This window comes from Ascaphus truei, chromosome 13 (assembly GCF_040206685.1).
Source record: "Ascaphus truei isolate aAscTru1 chromosome 13, aAscTru1.hap1, whole genome shotgun sequence".
NCBI classification, from domain to species: Eukaryota; Metazoa; Chordata; class Amphibia; order Anura; family Ascaphidae; genus Ascaphus; species Ascaphus truei.
In genome coordinates, this window is record NC_134495.1 from 38,632,046 (window position 1) to 38,649,361 (window position 17,316).

At 52.1% G+C, this 17,316-nt stretch overlaps 1 protein-coding gene across 1 annotated transcript in view; it reads right to left on the reverse strand.

Annotated features, from left to right (window-relative positions):
• Positions 1–17,316, reverse strand: part of LOC142465246 (uncharacterized) — a 63,820-nt gene that overhangs the window by 25,384 nt on the left and 21,120 nt on the right. The window contains 1 exon segment of the mRNA XM_075569244.1: positions 13,787–13,957. Within this exon segment, the coding sequence (XP_075425359.1) occupies positions 13,787–13,867 (81 nt within the window). The 5' untranslated portion in view covers positions 13,868–13,957.

Sequence of the window (17,316 nt, forward strand, 5' to 3'; positions counted from 1 at the left end):
TGCAGTCTAATGGCCTGAATGTTGAAATTTCGGATTCTCTCTTTTAACAGTCTCGCTAGCATGGTATCGGGCTTGTTAGCCTTTTCATAAAATTTCCTCTTTGACCAGCTCAATGATTTCTCCGCCTGGGAGGTTAGAAGAAGGTTCAGTTCTATTTGGGTGTCTTTTATTTTTCTAAGGGCTTCTTGATCTAGGCTCTGTTTATGTTGAGAGGATAGAACTCCCAGCCTAGATTGTACCTCAAGGATTTTTTTATTTTGCTCCCTTTTTCTCCTTGCTGCTATATTGATCAAAAGCCCTCGTAATGTTGCTTTGTGTGCCTCCCAGAGGGTCAAGGGTGATTCTACGCTTCCCAAATTCTCTCTAAAGAACTGATCCTTCTCTCCACTCACTTTGTTCCAAATTTCTGGGATTTTAATGAGGGACTCATTGAGCTTCCAGTTTGCAACCAGATTATCTAGACTAATTTGGGTGCACCGTAGCTCTATAGGTGCATGATCAGACCACGAAATATCGTGGATCCCAGCCTGGGAGATCCGAGGGACCAGTCTACTAGAGACGAAGAAGTGATCGATTCTGCTATATGTATTGTGGGGGTTAGAATAGAAAGTATACTCCCTCTCTAATGGGTGTAGTTCCCACCATATGTCTACCAGTTAATTATCCGTTAAACACTTAATTAGAGTAGATGACTTTTCTGAGCTCTTTGTCCTCAGGGGGCCTGATTGGTCGTTTAATACTGTGTTAAAGTCACCCCCCATGATTATAGCTCCCTTGGTCAGTCTTCCAAGTATCCGGAAGATCTTTCTAAAGAAGAGGGGGTCCTGTTCGCAAGGTGCATACACTGTGGCCAGAGAGATGGGTTGCTGGTTGATGGAACCAACTAATAATAAGAATCTACCCTCTGAGTTTCTTTTTACTGTCTCTACAAGGAGTGGGAGTTTATTATTGCCACTTGTCTCTTGGGAGTGGGAGTAGAATTGCCACTCGTCTCTTCTTCTCTGAAGCTGAGGACATGTAAATTTGTCGGTACTGTTTATCTATAAACCCAGGGTGGCTCTTGACACTAAAGTGCATCTCTTGCAGCATGATCACGTCTGCCTTCTTCCGCTTGGATTCTGCTAGAGCCACCCTGCGTTTCTTTAGGCAGTTAAATCCTTTAACGTTATGTGATACAACTACTAAGGCCATATTATTATATCGATTTTCCTACCTGTTTTCATAGTTACTTCAGAGGATCTCGCTGCTGGGCTGGGGAACCATACCGTGGTAAGTCGGCCTAAAGGAGGAAAAGACTGGGAAGGGAGGGGGGAAGACAAGACACTGGGGGAAAACTTAACTGAGGGGCCAGCTGATGCCCATGACATCTCTGGCTCCCTTGCCTTTGATAACTGGCTAAAGATTGGTGCCCTAACTGTGGACATCCAATCGTTCGGGACGGCCCGGCGTTTAGCCTCCCAAAGGACTTCAGTGGCTGGTCGAGCCTGTGCTCATAGTGCGGCTGGGACTCCGCCGGCACTTCTGGAAATGTTCACAGCCCTTGTCCTGTCCATGTGTCCTGTCCGCCTTTGAACCCATTCTATTAAACTAAACTTAACAATTTGAGACAGCGTAACTTCCCGTAACTCCATTTTGTCTTATCCTCACATTCTCCTCTCGCAAACACCAAACACGTAACCTCTTCCGCACATCGTTCATCCTCATCCCAAATCCTCAATCTCAGAATATTCTATAATCTTTAACATTTTAACATAATGACCCTAATTAACATAACGCCTCTTAACCTCCTACCTCCCACCTCCTAACCTTATACCTCCGATATCTTCCCAATACTATAACATCATATAGCAGATATCATACCTCCTACATTATACATACATACACACATACATACTTCATACATCCCTCCATACTTTACACTCATCCTCTGACAGAGTGAACATTCAAAACGTTTCTAAAACTTGTCGCTTTTTCCTCTGCAATATAACAAAGATACGCCCTTTCCTCTGTTACTCGTCTGCTAAAACTCTGACTCAGGCCCTCATTCTCTCCCGTCTCGATTACTGCAACCTCCTGCTGTCCGGCCTCCCTGCCTCTCACCTGTCTCCCCTACAATCTATCCTAAACGCTGCTGCCAGAATCACTCTACTCTTTCCTAAATCTGTCTCCGCATCTCCCCTCCTGAAATCCCTCTTCTGGCTTCCGATCAAATCCCGCATCTCACACTCAATTCTCCTCCTCACTTTTACAGCTTTACACTAATTTCTCGCTATGCGCCATCCCGACTCTTGCGGTCTTCTAACGGATGTCTTCTTTCTACCCCCTTTGTATCTAAATCCCTCTGCCGCCTTAAACCTTTCGCACTGACTGCCCTGCACCTCTGGAATGCCCTTCCCCTCAATACCCGACTAGCACCCTCTCTATCCACCTTTAAGACCCACCTTAAGACACATTTGCTTAAAGAAGCATATGAATAGCACTGAATAATCCTGGACACATGATACATAATGCTTGGCCCCCTGCAGACGCACTTACTAGAATTCTCTCCTACTTTCTCTGTACGTTCTCCCTACCTACCAATTAGATTGTAAGCTCCTCGGAGCAGGGACTCCTCTTCCTTAATGTTACTCCTATGTCTGAAGAACTTATTCCCATGACCTGTTATTTATATTATTTGTTATTTATATGATTACAACATGTATTACTACTGTGAAGCGCTATGTAAATTTATGGCGCTATATAAATGAAGACATACAATACAATACAACTATTGAAACATGACCCGCCAAAACCTGAGGATACTTGTTCTGTTGCAGGCATTTCTGCTTTGGGAATGAGTCTGGGTTTTTTTTTGTTTGTTTTTGCTTTGTACATCCATTTTTCTAGTTATGTCTAAACCTATATCTATATCCTTGCCCCCATACTTTATTCCCTATTTCCTCCTCATCATATTCCTTTCTATCTAACCTTAACCAATTCTATATCTATTTCTAAATCTAACTCTGTATCTTATCTAAGGCCTGGGACGTAGTAGGATCAGCCTTGCTGACCCGTGCTGAGGCGCGCTCACGCTCAGCACTGAGCCCCTGCAGCCGCAATGAGAGCGGCTTTAGCAGGGGCTTGCGGAAGCGTGTGTCTTACCTAAATTTTAGATTTGGCGCTCGCCGGAGCGCAGAGCCGGTCACGTGAGCGGTTCGCACGAGGGCGAAACAGTGACGTCACTGGCCCGCCCCCAGACATGCCCACAGACGGCGCGCGCTCTAAGGCCAGGGAAAGCACCGCTTTACCCTAAGTACTTAACTGCTTAACCTATCACTGTATCCTTCATCTTATAACCTTTCCACTATAACTTGAATTATGCTGCATGTTTTTCGTAGTCAATCTTATTTAACACTACCTAATGCTATGTCCATGTCTTTGCCCCATCCTCCTGACCTCAGCCCCCCACGGACCCGGCCTCTCTCCCTCCCGGTTTTCTAGGGGTCTTCTCTCTCTTTATGCCTCCATTTTCCCTGCTCTCCCCTCGCCCGCGCTTGCCCTGCTCAATTTTGTTGCTCCGCCCCCCTCCCGCTATTGGGCCACTCCTGCGCATGCGCAGACTGTCCCCTAGTCAAATCGACCCTGCCGCCGACCAAGATGGCCACCAGAGCAGGGAGCACCGTCTTCGCGGGAGGATGCCTGACCGCTGCAGGAGGATGGCGCCATCTTGAGGACAGAGGCAGGTTGGTTGCACAGTACAGGTCGTGTCTCTAAGTTTCCAGGCGTCCTTCTCGCGGGCTTCTGGGGTATGTATCTTTCGACGCTCCTCGTGAGGAGCCTCTCACTTACTTCCAGACGGGTTCCGCGGCAGGACGTGCTTCAGGATCCAGGTTAGTGTCCGCTTTGTCTCCTAGCTCCAGTCTCCTCAGGAAAGCAGTTCCTTTGTCTGGGTGTCTTAGAGTCACGGCCTCTCCGTTTTTAAGCACAAGGAGACCAAATGGGAAAATCCATCTATATTTGACTCCATTGTCTCTTAATATATTGGTAACTGGGGCCAATCCCCTCCTCTTTGCCAGCGTCGTGGGGGAGATATCCTGATAGATCTGAAGCCTGATCCCTTCAAACTCCATATGTGGCTCTGGATAAGCCTCAGACTTTATCCTTGGTGGTGAAATGGTGGAACCGTGCAATTATGTCTCTAGAGGGGTCTCCTTTTTGTGGTTTTGAGCGGAGTGCCCTGTGGCACCTATCTAGCAATAGGTCTCGTTCAGACATAAGGCTTGTCAGCCATTTTGACATGAAATGCTCCACTTCCGCCACGGATTCCGGCACAACCCGCACTTGTATGTTGTTGCGTCGGTTGCGGTTCTCGGAGTCCTCCTGCTTGTCCAGCAGCTCCGAGACCACATTGGATAACTGTGCGACCCGCCGATCAGTGGATTGTTGTGATTTAGCCGCAGTGTCCATCCTCTTCTCCAACGAAGCCGTACGCTCACCAAAGCCAGTGATATCCTTCCTGAGATCTGCAAGTTCTTTATGGAAGAAAGCTTATATTTCCTTGCAGAAGTCCCCCATATCGTCTCGGGTCATCACCCGGCTTCCCCTGAGGGTTTCTGGTCTCTCCCCCGCCGCGTCTGATTCTTCTTCGGATTCCCCGCCATTTTGCGCCGGCATCTCTGGGATCTCCTCCCGCGCCAAATCGGCTTTTCGAAAAGACCGCACCAGGGGACATGCCGCTTTCCTCGCTTTCGGTCTTTAGGCCATCCCTGCTATTTCTGCAAACTTTTGCTCCGTCGTGGGGCTGCTGTCGGGCGGTGTGAAATGTTTTTATTAGCTATTAAAGTGCCGGCTAGAGCGGAGCCTCTAACTCAAGCTCCACCAGCTGCCACGCATGCGCCTCGAAACTGAGAGGTTCTAAACATCCTTATGCAGCGCAGTTTTTTAGATTCTCCCAAGTTTTTAAGTTTCTCAAGATTTTAAAGTTTTTCCAGCAAGAAAGAGGCAAAATTTGCCTGGAATCTTTGCAGTTCCAAAACTATTTAGGGTAAACTTCTTGATGTTGAAGTCCCTACACCTAGTAGAGTATAGTTTCGTTACCCCAGTACTAAGTAAGTGTGTTTTTTCTGTATTTTGTGTAACACTGTGTTTGGCTATTTTAAGTGAATAAATTAGTTTATTTCATCATCTTGTTTTGCTCAGTGATATGATCCCGGTAAAGGTGTAATTGCCTGGTCTCCCGTGACAATGTGTCCTTGGATATTGCTTCTCAAGTACCACCCATACAGATGCAGCCTTTCCCATCTAGCAGCGCCCGCGGGCATGGGACGGAGCACCTTCTGGAAATCGTGGACCCTCCGCGTGACAGTCCATAGCAGACCGTAATGGCCCATCGGGATTAACACAGCGGGGGTCCCTCCTTCTGAATGAGAATCCCACTATGTCAATCCTACCGGGCTGCACCTGTCTGTAAGAGATGAGCACTAGGAGTGAGGCTGAATCAATCATTCTCCCTGACTGCCTCTAACAGGCGATCACGCAGCTTTTATTTTAATAACACAGTTTTGAAGCAGGGAGTCTCCGGAGCTGAATCACATTAATTTCAGGTCCGGAGACCCCCTGCTTCCCAAGTTGCAGGCCCCAATATGATGTGCCGGTACCCCGCCATGTTAAATTCTCCCACATCAAGACCCACGTGACTCTACCCCCAAAAAACATTACAATACAAACACCAATACAACACATTGAAGAACCCCCCATGCCCCCAATATGGGCATGGATTGCCAATATGTCAATATGTCAATAAATATGCAACCTAAAAAAAAACAAGCACCAAAGAAAATACGACATTTCAATAAAAAAAAAAAATTGTAACTAAACCAATTGATTGCCACAGTGGTAAACCATGCCCATAATAGTATTAAAGCTCTGCAGGTCCCTGTTGTAGTGTGGTGTATGCAGCCCAATGTTCAAAGTGGCCCGTTCTAAGTGGCAAGCAGTGTGGAGTTTAAAAGGGAGTTCAACAGGAGGGAAACAAGGGGACTACAGAACACCTACTGGCCCTCAATCCTGGATGTGAACTACGTTGGAAAGGTGGACATTTTCTATCCCAGACCACACATCTTAGCACCAAACTACTGCTGCCTGCCTGTTCTGTTCTGACTGACAGATTCAGTCTGTCAGTGGAGACATTGGATACTGAGGCTTGAGCCTCATTACTCCAAGTTCTCTTGTTGAATATATTGTTGCACATTGAGAAAGCTTCTTGATCTGTGTTACTTACCACAGTTGAGTTGGTTTCACAGGGTCAGCGCTGTCATGGGCCATGGGTAGCGGTCAAATGGGTTTGCAGAGAACGCAGCAAGCGTCCAGTTCTTTGTAAAATTTCTTGTTGAGCTTCTTTAAATGTTCGTCCAGCATCGCGATGCCCAGCTCCCTGTGAAGGTCTGCAAATCTTGTAACAAGTGGCGCGTCGGACGCAATCCGCAGTGCCTTGTTCTGTACTTTTTGAAGAGATGATCTGTGCCGTTCGGGGCAACTGCACCACACCGGAGAGGCGTATGTCATGGTGGGTCTGATAATTGCCTTGATCACGTTGACTTTGCTCTGGATGGGCCTTGTCTTCAGCAGAGGGTACAGTGCTGCCAGCTTGGCTGTTGTCTTCTGTTGAGTCTTCTCAATGTGGTTTCTCCAGCTTAGTTGCTATCTAGGGTTACCCCTAGGTAAGAGCTGCTGGATTCCGATTTGATGGCCTCTTTGTTGAGGCTGATTGGCGGATGCACCTTGATCTTCTTTCAGGTAAACTGTCTAGCTGTGGTCTTGCTGGAGATCAGTCTAATTTGCCAGTCGCTGTACCATGATGACAGCTTGTCAGAGCTGTTTGGATGTTCTTAGCTACTTCCTTCTCGCTGAAAGACAGAGATGACTGCCACATCATCTGAACAGAGTGCCAGTTGAGTCTTGCGAAGATCTGTGGGGATGTCATTCATGAAAAGGTTGAACAGGAATGGTCCCAGGACTGATCCCTGCGGCACGCCCGCTCGGATAGGGTGTGTTGCTGAAAGCTTTTCTCACACTGCCACGTGGAAGGTGCGCTCCCCCAAGTAGCTTGCAGTCAGGTTTTCCAGGTAATTCATGAAATCCAGGTTTAACTCGGACAAATTCTTGGGTCACGTCCAAGAAGACAATTCCAGTTGATTTGTGGATGTTGAATCCGTGGCTTATCGTGTCCACGACTCGTAGCAGCTGATGGTTGGTCGAGTGCTCCTTCCGGAATCTAAATTGCTCCTTTAGTAGAATGTCCTTGCCAGAGGCAAAGTCGCTGAGGCGGGTAAGAATAACCATCTCCAGGAGTTTCGATAGTTCAGAGAGCAGGCTTATCAGGTGTTAGTTTGCAGGATCCCTCAGTGGCTTTCCAGACTTTGGAAATACAATGACCGTGGCTTCCTTCCAGGACTTAGGAAAATGCTGGAGCCGCATGAATGCATTGAAGATTTCTGTAAGGCATTCCATTGCTGCTGGCAGAAGCTTTTTGATGGCCAGGTTAGTTATTGCGTCGCTCCCTGGTGCTTTGCCATTTGCCAGCTTTTCTGCAAGTTGTATTATCTCCGTCCTGGTGCATCCTTCAAAGTTCTCAGTTTCAGTCTCCGGTAGGTGCTCGGTAAGATGCCTGATAACTCCTTGCTCAACCTCCCGTGCTAACTTGCTGGCTTGGTTAGGCCTAAAAGATGTCTCCAGTGTGTCAGCAAGAACATCTGCCTTGTCCTTGTTGCTACATGCAAGGTGGGTCCAGCCCTGGATAGGTGGGTATGGCTCCTTCTTCCCGGTCAGGCATCGGGTCATTCTCCACACAGAGTTGTCAGATTCCTTCAGCTTGTCTGCTGTGGCCTCCCATGTTTCTCCCCGGTATTGGCTGATTTGCTATTGCAGGAGTCTTGCAAGCGAGTTGTACTTTACCAGAAGATCAGGTGTACGGAACTTCTGCCAATGGTGTCAGGCCCAATTTGTCTCAGCAATTGCTTGCTTGATCCTGCTCGGCAGGTCATAGATGAAGCAGCGTTTGGGCATCCGTTTCGGGACGCTGTGCTCAATTGCATGTTGGACTGCGGTAGTAAAAGTGTTAAAAGCATCGTCGATGTCTCCATTGGTGTCCAAGGGGCGAGGATTCGTGATGTTGCTCAGCTCTTATTTGTACAGGCTCCAGTCGGCCCTGCTGAAGTTGTACCTGGGTGTTTGCTGGTGGGTTTCCATCTCGTCGCTAACAGTAATGGTAACCGGATTGTGGTCTGAGGTCAATTCCGCCAGGGTTTCCAACTGGACAGATTGTTTTACTGAAGAACGTGAAACAATGTCCAGGACATCCGGCGTGTGGCTCGCAGTGGCTGGGTAGTGGGTGGGTCCTGTAGGGCCAGCTACTAGAAAGTCCCTCTCCTTTGAGTAAGCAAGCAGAGTTTGTCCCCTGGAATTTGCTTTCCTGGATTTCCAGCAATGGTTTTAGCATTTAGGTCTCCCTCGATGATGGTTGGAACAGTGGAGTCCAGCAGAGCTTCCAAGTCGCCCAAGGGTAGCTTCGCCTTAGGAGGGCAGTAAGTGGCAATTAGTCGCAGTGGTTCTGTTCCAGTCTTGACCTGTACTCCAGTGGCTTCAATAATCCTGAAGGGTGGTAGTGCAATCTCATGATGGCTGGCCCGTGTGTTAACAATCAAAGCGGTCCCTCCACCTTTGGCTCCTGTTGCCTGGTCGGTACGGTATACCCTGTGGTTCGCCTGGCTCAGTTTGTGATTTCCTTGAAGATAGGTCTCTGAAAGCAGAACTGTGCATACATTCCTTGATTCCATCAGGTGAAGGATTTCCTCTGTCTTCTTGCTGATACCATTTGCGTTCCACATTACGATGACGGAACTCCGTTTAGATGTTACTGCCAAGTTGGGTGGTGTCTGCGCCCTTGAGAAGAGTCGGGATAAGATTCACTATCATAGTCACAATGGGGTGAATATTCATGTTTGCGACATCGCTCGCAATTTTAAGGATGATCTCCTGCCAGTTGATTGGGCTTGCGGTTCCGCCTGCGGGGGCCGGGTTGGACACTGTGACGATTCAGGGGATTCCTTCCCCTTCTTTCTCTCCCTCTGTCTCATCTCCTTCCAATCCCTCTATCCTTTTCCACTCCTGTACCGCTCCGTCTACCTCTCTCAATACCCCACTGCCTCAGCGCATGCCCCGCAGGTCTCGCGCGCCCGCACGGTCCCCGAACCCCTGCAGTGACGCTCCCCGCTCCCAGACACTCGCTATGCCCGCGGCCAGTACCTCACCTTCCCTGGCGACCCCGTCCGGTCCTCTGCCTCCCTCCACCGGGGTGCCCGCGGCGCGGCGCTCCGCGCGCCTGGTGACGCAGCCTGTACGTGCGCTCCCTCAGCTTGCAGAGAGAGCGCGCACATGCTCCTCTTCTGAGGTCTGTCGCTTTCCTGATTCCTCTTCCCGGTCCCTGCGGGCCATCTCCCTGTCTGCCCCTTCTGTCTCCTCCTCTTCTCTCCCTGACCTATCCCTGTTGTCTCCCTCTTCTCTCTCTGCTCCTCCCCTCTCTCCTATTGGTGTGTCTCCCTTTATAATCCCTGTCTGTCCTCTCTATCGTCGCTCTGCATAGTTCCTGTTTCCCTGTGTGTGCTGACCTATGCTGTGCTCCCTCTATGTCCATGCTGTATCCTGCTCCTGTGTTACTTTGGATTTCCCTGGCTTTGACCCCTGTTTGTCCTGGACTAACCCTGCTCTCTGTACCCTTGGAACCTTGCTACGAACTCTACCTTGCTGACCTCTGGAATCCTTGGACCTGGCTTTGTACCCTGACGACTCTACTCTCTGGACCCCTGGACATTGGCCCACGGACACGACCATTCTTACACTTTACACCACCAGATGTTGCAAGTATCTAACCACTCTCTCAACAGGCCCAGCAACGCTATACCACACTCCGGGCATGCTCCCACTGCTGTGGGTGTGTGGTGTAATACCGTTCCCACCTCAGTATTGCGTCTTGCCAGGTCTGCGGGCATACAGGCGTGACAAACACCTCTACAGGGTTGGTGGGTGGTGACTTGAGAGCATCTGCAAAAGTTTGTCCGTCTGGGTTTTGCGTCTGGGGTCAGGTGTTCTGTGGTCCTCTGTCTCTCCGGCACCAGGCGGGGAACCTGGTATTGAGTAGAGGATGTCTTCCTTGGTGCCTGTTCCATCTGGTGCGGTGTCCAATTTTTCTGCTCCTCTTGCTTCACCTTGGCGAGGTACGGGCAACCGCGGTAGCCTGCCAAACTACTGCTACCATGCCGCTGCTATTTATATTTGCTCTGACCTCGCTTCTTTCAAAATACACATTTCTTTCTACCAGCCCCATGTCTCCAACTCTATTCATATACTGTATCTCCATCTCTCCTTTCTTCAGCGCTTCTCAGTTCACATGAACTTCTTTCTTACCTGTGCCCTCTGACACTACACAGCTATTCCCCCTGAACTAAATCACACCCCTACAAATCCTCCTCACACATTCTCTTTCTTTCCACACTTCTCCTCCTTGCTTCTGGGGATATCTCTACCAAAAATGGTCCCTGCCTTATTTCTACATGCTCTCATCCTCGCCTGTCTAATGCAACTTCTACTCCCTCTGGTGTCATCCCCACCAACCTCATACCTATCTCCTGCCACCCTCCCTCCTCTCTCCCTTTCTCCTGTGTCCATTGGAATGCTTGCTCCCTTTCTAACAAGTGCCTCTCTGTGCATGACTTCTTTCTCTCTCACTACCTGCTTCTCTTTGCTATAACTGAGACCTGGCTCACTCAGTCCGACTCTGCTCTGGAAGCTGCCCTCTCCTATGGTGGCCTTTCCTTCTCCCACACTCCGTGCCCTGATGGCAGGGGTGGAGGGCATGGGGCTACTCCTCTCCTCTCTCTGCCGTTACCGAACCCTTCCTATTCCTCCCTCGCTTTTCCCTCCTTTGAGGTTCACACTGTCCAGATCTTCTCTCCTCTTCCTTTCCATGTGGAGATCATCTATCACCCACCTACCTCTACTCATCCCCCTTCTGCATTTCTCTCTCACTTTGAATCCTGGCTCTTTTTCTTCCTCTCCTCAGACTCCCCTGTTCTTCTCCTTGGGGACTTCAACTGCCACATTGATGACCCCTCTCTCCCTTGGGCTTCTCGCTTTCTCTCTCTAACCTCTTCCTTTGGCCTTCAAACAGTGGACTGCAGCCAGAACCCACAAGGATGGAAACTACCTAGACCTAGTTTTCACAAAAAAAATTCTCTCTCTGATTTCTCCATTTCCCCCTTTCCTCTCTGACCATAAACTCATCTAATTTTCTCTCTCTCGCTTCTCCCCTTCTCCATCTACTCCTGCGCTCTATTAATCTACCAGCCTTTGATTCCACTTTATGCTCCTCCCTCTCCTCTCTCAGTTCTGATACAGACCCTGACAACCTGGTCAGGAACTACAACTCTGCCTTATCCTCCTCTCTTGATATACATGCCCCGCTTTCTCTTTGCTGCCCTCGCCCTTCCAACCCCAGACCCTTGCTAAATTACCACACGCGCATGCTGCACTCCTCCACTCGTTCCTCTGAACGACTCTAGAGGAAATCTCACACTCTTGCAGACTTCCTTTACTACAAATTTATGCTATCTTGTTTCAACTCTCCCCTCTCTCAGGCTAAACAAACCTACTTTACTTCACTAATCAAAACACACACACAAATCTAACCCACACCGACTCTCTACTCAAACCACCCCCAGCTGCCTCATCTTCCTTCATTTCACCTCAGGTCTTTGCTGACTATTTCAAGGAAAAGGTGGAATCCATTCGTCAGAACATCCCCACTGCTTCCTCCTCCCATCCTACACTGCTTCCTAACTTTCCTCCTGCCTTCCTTGACTCTTTTTCCCTTGTCACAGAGGAGGATATTTCACAACAGATCTCCTCTTCTCCCTCTACCACTTGCCCTCTTGACCCCATTTCCTCCCATCTCCTAAAACATCTTGTTCCTACTATAACCCCTATGCTCACACACATATTTAACACCTCCCTCTACTCTGGTACCTTTCCCTCCTTCTTCAAACATGCAACCATTATACCATTACTCAAAAACAGCAAGCTTGACCCTACCTGTCTTTCTAACTATCGACCTGTCTCCCTCCTGCCTTTTGCCTCCAAACTCCTTGAACGTCATGTATTCTCTCGCTTGCTCCACTTTCTCAACGCCCATTCTCTCCTATACCCTCTACAATCTGGCTTCCGCACTGCTCACTCGACTGAAACAGCCCTCACTAAAATAACAGATGACCTCCATGCTGCCTAAAACAGAGGTCATTACACTCTGCTCATATTACTCAACCTCTCTGCAGCATTTGACACCGTGGACCACCATCTTCTCCTCCACATTTTCCATACTCTTGGTATTCGTAACAAAGCTCTATCCTGGATCTCCTCTTACCTCTCCCATCGTACTTTCAGTGTCTCTTCTGCTAACACCTCCTCCATAGATCTCTCTGTGGGGGTGCTGCAGGATTCTGTCCTGGGACCTCTTCTCTTTGAACACACTTTCTCTAGGTGACCTAATCACATCCCTTGGGTTTAAATATCACCTCTAAGCTGACGACACACAAATTCACTTTTCAACCCTTGACCTTACATCGCTGTACAGACCAAAGTTTCGGAATGCCTCTCTGTGATATCATCCTGGATGGCCCTCCGCCGACTTAAACATGACAAAAACAGAGCTCCTCATACTTCCTCCCAAACCTGGCCTTACTACCTCCTTCCACATTACTGCTGGAAATACCATCATTCACCCAGTAGCCCAAGCATGTTGTCTAGGGGTCACACTCGACTCCTCTCTCACATTCTCCTCTCACATTCAAAACGTCTCTAAAAGCTGTCGCTTTTTCCTCCGCAATATTACAAAGATTCGCCCTTTCCTCTGTTGCTCGACTGCTAAAACACTGACTCTGGCCCTCATTCTCTCCCATCTTGACCACTGTAACCTCCGGCTGTCCGACCTTCCTGCCTCTCACCTGTTTCCCCTACATTCTATCCTAAATGCTGCTGCCAGAATCACTCTACTCTTTCCTAAATCTGTCTCAGCGTCTCCCCTGCTGAAATTGCTCTCCTGGCTTCCTATCAAATCCTGCATCTCACACTCAATTCTCCTGACTTTTAAAGCTTTACACTCATCTGGCCCTCCTTACATCCCATCCGTAATTTCTCGCTATGCACCATCCCGACTCTTGCGTTCTGCTCAAGGATGTCTTCTCTCTACCCCCTTTGTATCTAAAGCCCTCTCCCGCCTTAAACCTTTCTCAATGACTGCCACACCTCTGGAATGCCCTTCCCCTCAATACCAGACTAGCACCCTCTGTATCCACCTTTAAGACCCACCTTAAGACACACTTGCTTAAAGCAGCATATGAGTAGCACAGTAGATATTGCTAGACACATGATACATAAAGCTTGGCCCCATGCAGAAGAACTTACCAAAATGCCCTCCTACTGTCTCTGTATGTTCCTCCTACATACAGTACCAATTAGATTGTAAGCTCCTCGGAGCCGGGACTCCTCTTCCTAAATGTTACATTTCTCTGAAGCACTTAATCCCATGACCTGTTATTTATATTATATTATTTGTTATTTATATGATTACCATGTGTATTACTACTGTGAAGCGCTATGTACATTAATGGCGCTATACAAATAAAGACATACAATACAATAAAATACAATACAAGGAGATAAGAGTGGTGTCATTATGACTTTCTCCAGCAGCCCTCACCTCTCCAGTCAGCAGGTAGATAATCTCCAGGGTGTGATTCAAGATCCTCTCAGTCACCTGCTTCTTGTCCTTGTTCATCATCGGTGAGTTAATCAGATGCACTAACAATGGTCTCAGGTTGTTGTGGAAGCGTTTCACCGCGTGGTGACCTCTGCAGTAAGTGATATCCTTCTACACATGGGGGGGGGGAGAGAGAGGGATGTAATTGTGACCCTGCAGTGACAGAAAATTATAATTTGAAATGAGTGTCCCTCCCGTCTGTGTCACCCTGCAGTGGGAGATATGAAAGACTATACTTTCTGTCTGTAACTCCCTTGCATGGGATGCAGCTATGTATGCATGCAGCCCCCTGAATGGCTCCTCTCTGCGAAGTTCTTATCAGTTACTCAATGCTAGACATTGAGGGTGCAAGGGGGGAGGAAGAGGGAGTGTGTGGAGGAGGAGAGAGTGCGTGCGGGGAGAAGAGAGAGTGCTTGGGGGCGAGAAGAGAGTTCATGGGGGGAGAAGAGAGAGTGCATGGGGGAAGACAGTGCATGGGAGTTGAAAGAGACGAGGTGGCCGGGGGGAGGAGAGGAGGTGGCCGGGGGGGGAGAGGAGGTGGCTGGGGGGGGAGGAGAGGAGGTGGCCGGGGGGGAGAGGAGGTGGCCGGGGGGGGAGAGGAGGTGGCCGGGGGGGGAGGAGAGGAGGTGGCCGGGGGGGAGAGGAGGTGGCCGAGGGGTGTGGGGGGGGAAGAGGAGGTGGCCGGGGGAAAAGGAGGTGGCCGGGGGGTGGGGGGGAAGAGGAGGTGGCCCGTAGGTGGGGGGGGGGAAGAGGAGGTGGCCGGGGGTGGGGGGGGGAAGAGGAGATGGCGGAGTGTGGGGGGGGGGAAGAGGAGGTGGCCGGAGGGTGGGGGGGGGGGAAGAGGAGGTGGGGGGGAAGAGGAGGTGGCCGGGGGGTGGGGAGGGAAGAGGAGGTGGCCGGGGGGTGGGGGGAGAGAGGAGGTGGCCGGGGGGGTGGGGAGGGAAGAGGAGGTGGCCGGGGGGTGGGGGGGGGAGAGGAGGTGGCCGGGGGGTGGGGGGAGAGGAGGTGGCCGGGGGGGGGGGAGGAGGTGGCCAGGGGGGGGGGGAGAGAGGAGGTGGCCGGGGGGGAGAAGAGAGGAGGTGGCCGGGGGGGAGAGAGGAGGTGGCCGGGGGGGGGGGAGAGAGGAGGTGGGAGGGGGAGAGAGGAAGTGGTCAGGGGTGGGGGGGAAGAGGAGGTGGCTGGGGGCTGGGGGGGGGGGAAGAGGGAGGGAAGAGGAGGTGGCCAGGGGGTGGGGGGGAAGAGGAGGTGGGTGGGGGGGAAGAGGAGGTGGCCGGGAGGTGGGGGGGGAAGAGGAGGTGGCCGGGGGGGAGACATGAGGTGACCGGGGGGGAGACAAGAGGTGGCCGAGGGGGAGACAAGAGGTGGCCGAGGGGGTGGGGGAAGAGGAGGTGGCCAGGGGTGGGGGGGAAGAGGAGGTGGCTGGGGGCTGGGGGGGGGAAGAGGAGGTGGCCGGGGGGTGGGGGGGAAGAGGAGGTGTCCGAGGGGGAGACATGATGTGACCGGGGGGAGACATGAGGTGACCGGGGGGGAGACATGAGGTGACCGGGGGGGAGACATGAGGTGACCGGGGGGGAGAAGAGGAGGTGGCCGAGGGGGGTGGGGGGGAAGAGGAGGTGGCCGAGGTGACCGGGGGGCAGACAAGAGGTGGCCGGGGGGTGGGGGGGGAAGAGGAGGTGACCAGGGGGGAGACAAGAGGTGGCCGAGGGAGGGGGGGAAGAGGAGGTGGCTGTGGGGGTGGGGGGGGAAGAGGAGGTGGCCGGGGGTGGGGGGGGAAAAGGAGGTGGCCGGGGGGGAGACAAGAGGTGGCAGAGGTGGGGGGGGAAGAGAAGGTGGCCGAGGGGGGTGGGGGGGGGGGAAGAGGAGGTGGCCGGGGGGTGGGGGGGAAGAGGAGGTGGCCGGGGGGTGGGGGTGGGAAGAGGAGGTGGCCGGGGGTGGGAAGAGGAGGTGGCCGAGGGGGGTGGGGGGGGGAAGAGGAGGTGGCTGGGAGGTGGGGGGGGGGGAAGAGGAGGTGGCCAGGGGGGAGACATGAGGTGACCGGGGGGGAGACAAGAGGTGGCCGAGGGGGAGACAAGAGGTGGCCAAGGGGGTGGGGTGAAGAGGAGGTGGCCAGGGGTGGGGGGGAAGAGGAGGTGGTTGGGGGCTGGGGGGGGGGAAAGAGGAGGTGGCCGGGGGGTGGGGGGGAAGAGGAGGTGGCCGGGGGGTGGGAAGAGGAGGTGTCCGGGGGGGAGACATGAGGTGACCGGGGGGGAGACATGAGGTGGCCGAGGGGGAGACAAGAGGTGGCCGAGGGGGTGGGGGGAAGAGGAGGTGGCCAGGGGTGGGGGGGAAGAGGAGGTGGCTGGGGGCTGGAGGGGGGGGGGAAGAGGAGGTGGCCGGGGGGTGGGGGGGAAGAGGAGATGGCCGGGGGGTGGGGGGGGAAGAGGAGGTGGCCGGGGGGTGGGGGGGGAAGAGGAGGTGGCCGGGGGGTGGGGGGGGGAAGAGGAGGTGGCCGGGGGGTGGGGGGGGAAGAGGAGCTGGGGGGTGGGGGGGGAAGAGGAGATTGCCATGGGGGGTGGGGGGGAAGAGGAGATTGCCAAGGGGGGTGGGGGGGGAAGAGGAGGTGGACAGGGGGCAGGGGGGAAAGAGGAGGTGGCCGGGGGGTGGAAAAAAGGAGGTTGCCGGGGGGAAAGAGGAGGTGGCCGGGGGGCGGGAAAGAGGAGGTGGTCGGGGGGCGGGGTGGGGAAAGAGGAGGTGGCCGGGGGGTGGTGGGGAAAGAGGAGGTGGCCAAGGGGGTTGGGGGGGAAGAGGAGGTGGACGCGAGGCGGGGGGGGAAAGAGGAGGTGGCCGGGGGGCAGGAAAGAGGAGGTGGCCGGGGGGGGGGGAAAGAGGAGGTGGCTGGGGGGGGAAAGAAGAGGTGGTCGGGGGTGGGGGTGGGGAAAGAGGAGGTGGCCGGGGGGCGGGGGGGAAAGAGGAGGTGGCCAGGGGGCGGGGGGGGGAAAGAGGAGGTTATTCTGAAGCCAGGGTCACGATTGATGTGTGAATGGCCCCCGATAGCATTAACTCAGCCCCCTTTCCAAATCACTCTAAGTCCTATAATATTTCCTTCACTTTATTGGATAAAGCAGCTGAATACAGGTACTTGTGAATGGTGTGTAGTAGTGATTTGTAGTTAGAAGCAGGTAGAAAGAGATGGCCTTGCCATAGGAGAGTGACAGAGATGTGTGCTGTACTCACTGTCTGCAGGGTGGAAAAGGAAGTGAGGAGCAATGTGGGTAAAAGGAATAGTCTTGGGACAGACTATCTGTGAACAAAACAGGGGGAGGGCAGAATAGCCCATTCTGAGAAGGATCTCAGAGGCTGCAGTAGCAACTCACTGATTACGTGTCTAGAGGCAAGAAATGCAACATTGTAACCTATCACACAGGCACAGTGTGTGTATGCAAGCTCCATGCAGCTGAAAATAAGAACTGACAGGCAGAAGCTGCAAAGGA